At 39.9% G+C, this 9729-nt stretch overlaps 1 protein-coding gene across 1 annotated transcript; it reads left to right on the forward strand.

The window, feature by feature from the left end:
• Nucleotides 1–3400: 3400 nt before the first annotated feature.
• Nucleotides 3401–5509, forward strand: LOC124164484. The gene is made up of 2 exons (XM_046541814.1): nucleotides 3401–3644; nucleotides 3732–5509. Exons 1-2 carry the CDS (start codon nucleotides 3401–3403, stop codon nucleotides 5423–5425), a joined length of 1938 nt encoding a protein of 645 aa, XP_046397770.1. The 3' UTR covers nucleotides 5426–5509.
• The last annotated feature ends 4220 nt before the right edge of the window (nucleotides 5510–9729 follow it).

The following is a 9729-nucleotide window of genomic DNA, read 5'->3' on the forward strand; positions in this document are numbered from 1 at the left end:
TTAAAACATCTAATATAAAAAAGGAAGATGAAAGGTGGAATATTGTAATTAAATTTTCGAAATGTATCTCTTCCACACATGGCTTAAATTATATCCATCATCCCTGTTAAAATTCATTGGTCGTTTAGAAATTTCTATCGCCTCTCTAATAAGCCGTGGATAATATGCAGATTTTCTTGCAATGGCTTTGGCCTCATCCAGGAGGATCTTGTGTCCTGGCCCCGACATAAAATGATCGGCGACAGCTGAAGTTTCCCATTGCCTTGCCTTCAGCGCCCTTTCATGCTCTTTCAGCCTTGTCACTATCTTCCGTTTGGTCTGTCCGATGTAACTAGACCCACATGAACACGGAATCTCATATATGCCTTCCATTTGTAATGGGGGAACAGCATCAATGACGGATGGAAGTAGGTCTCTGATCTTCCTCAACGTGCCAAACCTGGTTTCAACGTTGGCTTTTCCAAGGATGCGAGCAATCCGGTCCGTTGTTCCTGATATGTAAGGCAGAACTGCAAAAGCACTTGGTTTTGTTTTCTCCATCGGGGCCTTGACTTCCCTTAAAGCTCTCCTAATGAATGAATTAGCGTATCCGTTTCCTTTTAAAATAGAAATAAGATGTTCCATTTCACTTTCTACGCTATCTTCATCAGAAACGGCAAGGGCTCTATGTCTTAAGGTCTTGATAACGCAGGACTTCTGACGCGGGTGATGGTGTGATGCCGCGTTTAAGTACCTATCTGTGTGGGTCTTCTTCCTAAAGACCGAATGTCCCAAGCTTCCGTCTTGCCTTTTCCTCACTAGAACATCAAGAAACGGTAAGGAGCCATCTTCTTCGATTTCTTTGGTGAACTTGATGTTATCATGAATATTATTCAGGTGTTCATGGAAATATTCAAGAGCCTCTTTCCCGTGTGGCCAAATAACAAAAGTGTCATCAACGTATCGGAGCCAGCATACCGGTTGATATTCACTTGATGAAAGAGCATCGGCTTCAAACTTCTCCATGAAGAGGTTAGCTATGACCGGAGAGAGAGGGGATCCCATAGCAGCTCCCTCTACTTGGGAATATATTTCTCCGTCGTAGCGAAGATAGCTGTTTTTGAGGCATAATTCTGCGAGATCGGGTACATAATTAGGGAACCCTTTCTGAGTTAGTTCCCTTAAAATCAGAACTGAATCATTAACCGGAACTTTAGTAAAAAGACTCACAACGTCAAAACTGACCAGAATATCATTCTCTGATGTTCTTAAATCCTTTAGTAGCTCGATGAAATGGCTTGAGTTTTTAACGTAGGATTCGGTACTCCCAATAAAGGAATGAATGTCTCTAGATATATGGCGGGCCAAATTATACGTCGGTGAGTCGATAGTGTTCACAATCGGTCGCAGAGGTATTCCTGCTTTATGTATTTTGGGAAGTCCATACAGTCGTGGAGTTTTAGAGGCATGAGGAATAACTTTCCAATGATCTTCTTTTGGAATGGAGGATAGCTTGATTTCTTTCTTCACTCGATTTTCTAAGGCAGCTGTCGGGTCCTTGTTAAGTTTAACATACGTCTTATCATCCAAGAGAGAACGGATTTTAAGATCATAATCATGCTTATACATTATAACTGTTGAATTTCCTTTGTCGGCTGGTAATATGAGACAATTCTTTTGTACCTTGAGTTCTTTGATGGCTTTTCTCTCAGAAATAGACAGGTTAGGGGAAGGCAGCTTACTTTTTCTTAGGGTTTGCACAACTTCATGGCGAATATCCTCAGCTAGTCCAAATGGAAGTACGCGAATAGCAGATTCTACTCCAGTTATTATTTCTTCTACCGGCAATGTTTTTGGTGTAACAGCAAAGTTAAGTCCTCTGGATAACACTGAGATGGTATCATTGCTAAACACTTCAGCAGTAAGGTTGTGTACCGCCAAAGGAAGGGAACACTTCTGCACCGGCTTCTTCTTTTGAAGAAATTCAAATTTTTTCTTCTGTTTGACTTGCGTATTATAGAAAACATTTGAAGCCGAAAAAGTAGTGATACGATCTATTAAATTCCAATCATCTAAAGAAAGAACACTTGATAATTCCAAATGAAGCTCATACAATTCCTGTGAGTTATTCAAGAGAGAAAAACGCGTGAAACGAACCCGTTCTCTTAGCAGAGCTCGGCCAGCATTCTTCAATATATTCTTGGCTTTACTTGTTTGAATATGATGCTTTATCTTCACACAACCAGGAAGAGTATCCGAGTCTCGGCATCGTTGTAGGGAGGCGAGAGAAGTCAGAAGGGTGGCTTTCTTCTTCCTAAGGTTTTCCAACTTTCTTACAATGAACCAGTTTTTCCAACGGTATGATAGGTGTTTATATTTTCATTCTCCTGACGACGTTCCCAGTAAGTGGAACGAAACGTTGAGTTAAATATTAAGCACGCAGACGTATTCCCGAAAATGAATTATAATAGTAGTAGATTTGTAAATTCAGCTTCTGCAAATAGCTTTGCAGGGTCTTGTTATAATTGCAAATCATGTTTGACTGATACACACGGGGTTAATGAATTGAAATTTCAAGGGCATTAATGAATAATAATTTATTAGGTGTTATTTGCCTTTATGGCTCTTCCAATTCTCGCTTTAACACTAGAAGGCCGAAGGGGTCAAATTTGACCCCTCGGCGTTTTTAAATTGCTGACGATTTCTTAATTTTTTTCTGATTGAATTGAATTTTTGTGACTTTTCATCTTTTATGACAAGACGTGAACACGGTGAATTTCATAAAAAACGGTTGAACGGTTAATTTGGAAATTTAACTTTTACCTTCGAGCCCGGAGGGGTCAAATTTGACCCCCTCCCTGTGATAGAGTTTGCAACGTTCCCATTTCTTTGCATCATAGCTATTATACTATAAATGTGTTTTTGAACTGTTTGAAAATACTCTAATGAAACACGATCTCATCTCTCTATACCTTCTAAGTCGTAAAAGTCCATATTTTACTCCTTAGCCACATCAACATGCTTGTTTTGCATTTCCTCTCTGATGTTTACTTGAAATATCAGTCACCGTGGTGTTTGAATTGAAACTTGATATTCGTTGAGTGTGTTCATACTTTCAATGTGTCTATTCCTTCAATTTGAAGCTTACTCATTCACAAGTCCGCGTCGTTGATTTTGAAATCTGATAGTTTTTTACTTGGCAGGCGGAGTGTTGACTGGCGAAGTTTTTTGATGCTTAGTGAGCGTCGATTTGAAACTTTGTCTCTGCGTGGTGATGGTGATTACATTTTCTCACATCATTTGTTCTCATATTTCTACTACCTACCATTCAGTGTTTGTTTCAAAAGCCAGTCGAAGACGAGCACTGTTGGAAGGTGGACTTGTCGACAGCGAACTTCACTCGTTGTCCGTGTTCTTAGCTATGGCTCGGAAAGGATTATCCCACGAGGAGCTTCTCGCAGCCTTACAGGACATAAGTGGAAATGAATCGGGTTCTGATTGTGGTTTAGGGGAAGATAGTGATTCGAGTAGCGACGAAGAACCTTTTTTGCTGACAAACCATTCCATCCCATCTTCCGAATCGGATTCAGATGTCCCCGGTACAAGGTTGGAAGACAGCAGTGCACCCCCTCAGCAAGATCTAAGGAAAAATACTATTGAGCATGGTAAGTAATTTGAAATAACATGAGAATGTGATGTACTAAAAATAGTACTGGTAGATATTTATTTCTTTCCTTGAAATTATTTTTCAGAGAAAAGGAAGCTTTTAGAAGGAAGCAGGGGCCGTGCGGTTCGAGGAAGTAGGGGCCGCCGAGGGATCGGAGCTGTTCGGAGAGCAACGAGCCTACGAGGACATCTAAAAAGTCGTGGGAGTCGTGGAGGTTATGTCATGACGACAGCTTTAGATACCACGGATTCGCAAATGTGTCTCCCAAGAGGTAAAGAATCGGAGGGAGAAAATGGCATAGGTACTATTCTATATGCCGCAGATGGTAGTGAGTGGAGAGTAGTGCCCCCAAATGAAGGTCTTCCTGGGAGGCTTGCGAGACAAAATGTGTTCGTGGATAGGGCAGGACCCACAGCGCATGCCAAGCGCTTTATAAATGAAACTTGCTCGAGCGCCTGGAGGCTGATTATAGACGAAAAAATTCTCAGGATAATAAAAAATTGTACCGAAACAGAAGCTCGAATGAAGCTTGGAGATCAAAATTGGTCTGTGACATTAGAGGAGCTAGATGCTTTTTTAGGAATTTTCTATTTGAGAGGAGTCCTCGGGGCCAAATCTCTTCCCATAAAATCATTATGGTCAGTGAAGTGGGGTTTGCCCTTATGCAAAGCCGCAATGTCCAGAGACCGTTTTCAAGAAATTTTGCGTTTTCTTAGATTTGACATAAAATCAACAAGGCCAAGTAGACTGGCTACAGACAAATTTGCGCTTATATCCGAGGTGTGGAGCAATTTCATTGAAAATAGTCAGGCATGCTACATTCCAGGGCCCTACGTAACAATAGATGAACAACTTTTCCCCACAAAAGCCCGTTGTCCATTTTTGCAATTTATGTCAAGTAAGCCGGATAAGTACGGGCAAAAATTTTGGCTAGCTGTGGATAAGGATAAAAAGTATATCATAAATGCTTTTCCCTATCTAGGAAAAGATGATTCCAGGCCAAATGATATGCGTCTCGGAGATCACGTGGTGCTACAGTTGATTTCCCCCTACTTAGGAAAAGGAAGGAATATAACTTGTGATAGTTTCTTTACTTCTCTTTACCTCGCAGAGACTCTGAGGAGTAAGAACACTAGTGTAGTTGGAACTATCAACAGATCTCGAAGGGAGATCCCTTCTGAAATCAAAACCTGTCGCATGCAGCTGCACGAAACTAGAGTTCTGAAAAAGGATAATGTCACACTCACCGTATATCAAGGCAAGAAAAATAAAAATGTTCTTATAGTAAGTACTATGCACCCAAATGTGACCGTTAATTTAGGTTCTAAACATAAACCAGAGACAGTTTTATTTTATAATGAAAACAAATACGGCGTAGATATAGTAGACCAAATGGCGAGGCTTTATTCAGTAAAGCCTGCAGCTCGACGTTGGCCTCTTCACACTTTTAGCAACATTCTGGATCTCGCTGGGATAAATGCTTGGATTCTCTTTAGAGAGGTAAACAATTGTAAGATCTCTCGCCGTAAGTTCCTTCTTACTCTCGTAGAGGAGCTAACAGCTGCTAACACCCTCGCACGTCAGGGGCCATCGCAGATCGAGGACGATGATAATCTGTGTGAAGCAAGCGCGAAGCGCAAGAAATGTCAAGTGCGTTTGAAATGTAAAAAGGATGCTAAGGGATTCCTAATTTGTAAAACTTGTAGGAAACATGTGTGCAACAAATGTATTTTTTTAGAGCGAAAGGTTGTTACATGTGTGGGCTGTCAAAGTAATTGATTCTCTTCTAAGGATGCACAGCAGCTGAATTTAGTTCCGTGATGTATGGTTCCCCTTGAATGTAATCATGGCTTATAAAAATAAAAAATTGTAAGAAAGTATGATTTTTATTGTCATTTGAAATAATACTCAGTTAACCAATATAAAATATGTTTTTCTGTACTTGTAGTCTAAAAAGCGGTTAATAGTCTTGACAAATAACTGAAAAAAAAATTAAAATGAGGACCTGCTGGCATTCATGAGAAATAGGTTCTCACAAGAATAGTTTAAAAAAGAGAAAATGTTATAATAATACATCTGATTGGAGAATAAAGTCGTTATTTACAAGTATTATGTAATCCCTAATGAATAGCATAGCATAAATCCCATGAAATAAATGGATGAGTCAGAAAAAAATAAGGGGGTCAAATTTGACCCCTCCGGCCACCAAGGTTGAGCGAAATTGCCGTCCTCCTAGTGTTAACTCGCAGATGATTATTGGACAGCGACCACTAAGTGGCGATCTCGACAGGGATCCATCCCACTTTCAATGCTCTCCAAATGAAGATCTTCACAGGCGACTTTTAATATTGTCACTCGCCTGTTTTCCGTCTCTCCTTTATCCAGCCATAGATTTTCTCCTGTTTTAGGGATGTGCTTGACCATGGTTCACACCACTTGCGGAAATAAATATTGGGACAGAAGTGAGAGAAAATGCGTTCTCAAGGTAAAATACTTACCCGAGCAAACTGCGGTGGGGGTTTGGTCGCCCCCTTGCTACGTCGCGTCGCCCGGGGTCGCCTAGCCCCTTCATGTTCGGGGAAAAATTCCGGAGGCTCTCCAAAAAGACGAAAATAATAGTTGCATGCACGGAGCATTGCTATGTTATAGCTGGGAGGTGGTTTTTAAGTTTAAATATGAATATACACTTTTACGTTTTGTTAATTGGCTGGTAATGGTGAACTTGGACGTCTGAAAGGCGCGCATCAATAAATGTGAGATCTGCATCGTAACATCAGCGGCATAAAAAAGCCGACTGCGACGCCGGCGAAACTGCTGTCTAGAAGTAATATGGACCGATGCGGAGTAAGGCCCGGAAGATAAGCATCTAAACTTACGTCAACTTGCGGAAGTATTTAGTCACCATATTGCTCGCACTGAACGAGAAGCCATGTATTTATCTAAATAACCCAGGCCCGGACTGGCCCGCCGGCCCATCGGCCCGTGGGCCGGTGCGCCCTTAGAAAAATGCGTTCCTGCGCCCGCAAGGCGCGGATACGTATTTTCTAAAAGGTGCTCCAGTCAATTCAAACCCAACACTGGTATACAAAAACAACTTATACAAATTATACTGTGGCTAACAAGACGACAGCGACATGCTATTAATGCAATGACGCGCAAAGGTCGTGCTTGCGCTTTGGTTAAAGGTTCGCCTTGCGCTTGCGCTTTGCGAGACAACGTTGACAGCAGTGGCGGCGCTGAATGCAGACCTATGATGCAGACGACATGGCGCCAAACGATAAAGAGATATATTTTTAGATACAATCCTTCTTCTCTGCAATTATGACAGAAACTTAGAAAATCATGTGAAAAAAACATTCAAATGAGTAAAGCTGCGTTAAAATCAGCAGACGATGATGGTTCTAAAGCCAGAGGAAGGGAAAGCCAGGTGACATTTCTGAGTAAAACCGCCGTTAATAAAATAATGAACATTACAGAATGTTTGATCAAATCAATTATCGTTGATGAAGTAAAGCAAGCTATGTCGTACTCTGTTTTAATGGACTCAACTACAGATGTCTCTGGTTTCGACCAATGTGTCATTGTTTTACGATACGTGTTGGGGACAGAAGTAGATGAAAGAATAATTGGCTTACAGAGCGTGCCGTCGTCGTCAGTAGGAGAAAGTTCATTCAAGACATTTACCGAAGTGATAAGGGAAGCAGGACTTGATATCAAAAACTGTATTGCCAACTCATTTGATGGAGCTGCAAACATGAGTAGTCAATATAAGGGCGTTTTAGCCAGGTTGCAAGAGCAGATCCCACACCACAGTCATACATGGTGTTATTCCCATTCCCTAAACTTGGTTATGGTAGACACATCACAAGTTGTGACGGCTTCGATTTCGTTTTTTGGTTTACTGCAGCAAACTCAAGTGTTTGAAAGGGAATTACACAAGAGACTAGATATTTATTTGGAGCAACATCCAAGTTATAGGTTGGGTGCTATTGGCGCAACTAATTGGAGATCAAAGAGTGACGCCACTTCCAAGATCTTTGGCTATTTCCATAACTGGATGAAATTGGCGGAAGATGAAGGAAAACTGCATAAAACTGTGTACATAGAGTTGATCATTTCTCTTTCTATCGTGGCAAATGCCCAATAATTAAGTTCCAAAATAAGCAATAGAGCAAACAGTCTTCTTCAAAAGTTTTTGTCGTTGGAAACAATCCTAACTGCTATGATGTTCTTGATTATTTTCAAATCAACAACACATTTGTCAGACTATCTTCAAATAAAAAAATTAGATTATGCACAGGCTTGGAATTTGATTTCATCAGATCAAGACAGTCTTAAGAGAGTAAGAGAATAGTGTTCAGGCATTTTCCATGCTGCAAAAAACTTTGTCGAGTTCATGTCAAAAAGTCTGATTAATAAAATCGAAGAAAATCCAATTCTGGATCAATATTCCAACAACATCAGCATGGAGAGTGAATTGCCAGCCAGAAGACAGAAGAAACGGAAAAAAATGCCAGATGAAACAAGTGATGATGTCGTAGAAACTCTATTCAGCAGTGAAGAGAGTTTTAAAGTTAATGTGTTTTATGTAGTTGGTGACCAAATTAACGCCAGTATGGAAGCAAGGTTTTCAGATCAAAATCGAGTTTATCAAGATCTTTCATGCTTTGATCCTGTAAGATTCTCTGAGTTAAGAACAAATGGAGTACCAGAACATGCATTGGAAAAAATGTGCTCTGTGATCCCCAACATTGACAAAGGCAAGCTCCAGGAAGAACTGGAATCATTTATTGAGCAATGACCATAGCTTTAATATGAATTTACAAGATCACTTTCAGAAGGACTCCAGTGACATTGACGTGAGTTAAAGTTCTAAATCAGAAGATGTAGAAACGATTTGGTGTAAAAGCAACAACAAATGCCTGTGTTAGATGAGCATACAAGATACTTTATCAGTACAACATGTACTCATTAATGTATCCGCAACTCCATAAGGCTTACAAGTCCCTTTAAACAATACTGATGACCCAAGTGAGCTGCGAACGTGCATTTTCAAAGCCGAAGCTCATAAAATCGAGAATTCGTTCATCCATGAGCAATGAGAATTTGGAAGCTCTCCTCTTGATGCAGTCGGAACGAGAATTAGTCACAAAGATAAGCAATGACAAAATTATAGATGAACTCTGTTTCCAAAGCAAGGAAATGAAGTGCCTACTTTCCTTATGATAATAAAAGTGGACTCCAAAAAAATGGCCTTCATTATAATTAGTTATAACCTCAGTTTTCAGAGGCCGTGTTGTATTTCTACAAAGATAAATTGTATTTTGTATTAATTTTATTTCATAAAACAGTTGAATACGTCTTTGTTTCATGTATGATTTGGATTGCACAAATGTATACATAAAAAAAACCATTTATGACCTTAATCTTACTTACAAGTTTTATCTTTCCATTATTCAGACATCGTTAATAGTGGCAGTAGTGTAATTTGTAACATTAATAATAAATATCTTTGAAAATATTAAATATACAATATTTAGAAAATATCTATCTTAAGTGGAAGCCAATTACACATGGTCATTTGGAGTATTTGCTTGTTAAATTAGTGTACCTTCTATCACATACACGTTGTAATAGTAAAATAGCTTTTTTGAAACCATTGTTGTGAAAAAATACCATATTTTTTTTCAAATTTTACTTTTTGAATTTCAAAACAATATCCCATAGCCCTACCCTCGGATTGCGCCCTTTCTGAAGCTGAAGGCAGCGCCCTTTTAGAGGTCCCAGTCCGGCCCTGAAATAACCTATAATGCATTTCGTTTGAATGACATTGAAATGTTCATTTTTCGTTGCTTCTAGCTTGAACGGGCGTACTTATTAGGTACGTAAGGTGTAAAGTTAGAAAATTCAAATGTGTTGCGAGAATCTTTCTTGGGCAAATTTTCCGAAGACGGATTTTTTCTAGTGAGTCCCAATGCTCACCGCATTCCTGCGCCGCTGATTGTGAGATTTGCTACAATTATATTTCCGCTCAACGTGCCCGCCCGCAGCCAAGGAAGTAGGCTAGGATAAATGAATGTCGG

Source organism: Ischnura elegans, chromosome 8 (genome assembly GCF_921293095.1).
Source record: "Ischnura elegans chromosome 8, ioIscEleg1.1, whole genome shotgun sequence".
Taxonomy (NCBI): domain Eukaryota; kingdom Metazoa; phylum Arthropoda; class Insecta; order Odonata; family Coenagrionidae; genus Ischnura; species Ischnura elegans.

What these genes read in the sequence shown, in the direction of transcription:
- LOC124164484 (XM_046541814.1), top strand. Translation starts at nt 3,401, where the DNA reads ATGGCTCGGAAAGGATTATCCCACGAGGAGCTTCTCGCAGCCTTACAG. An exon ending in GAAAAATACTATTGAGCATG is followed by an intron (nt 3,645 to 3,731) that starts GTAAGTAATTTG and finishes ATTATTTTTCAG; the next exon opens with AGAAAAGGAAGCTTTTAGAA.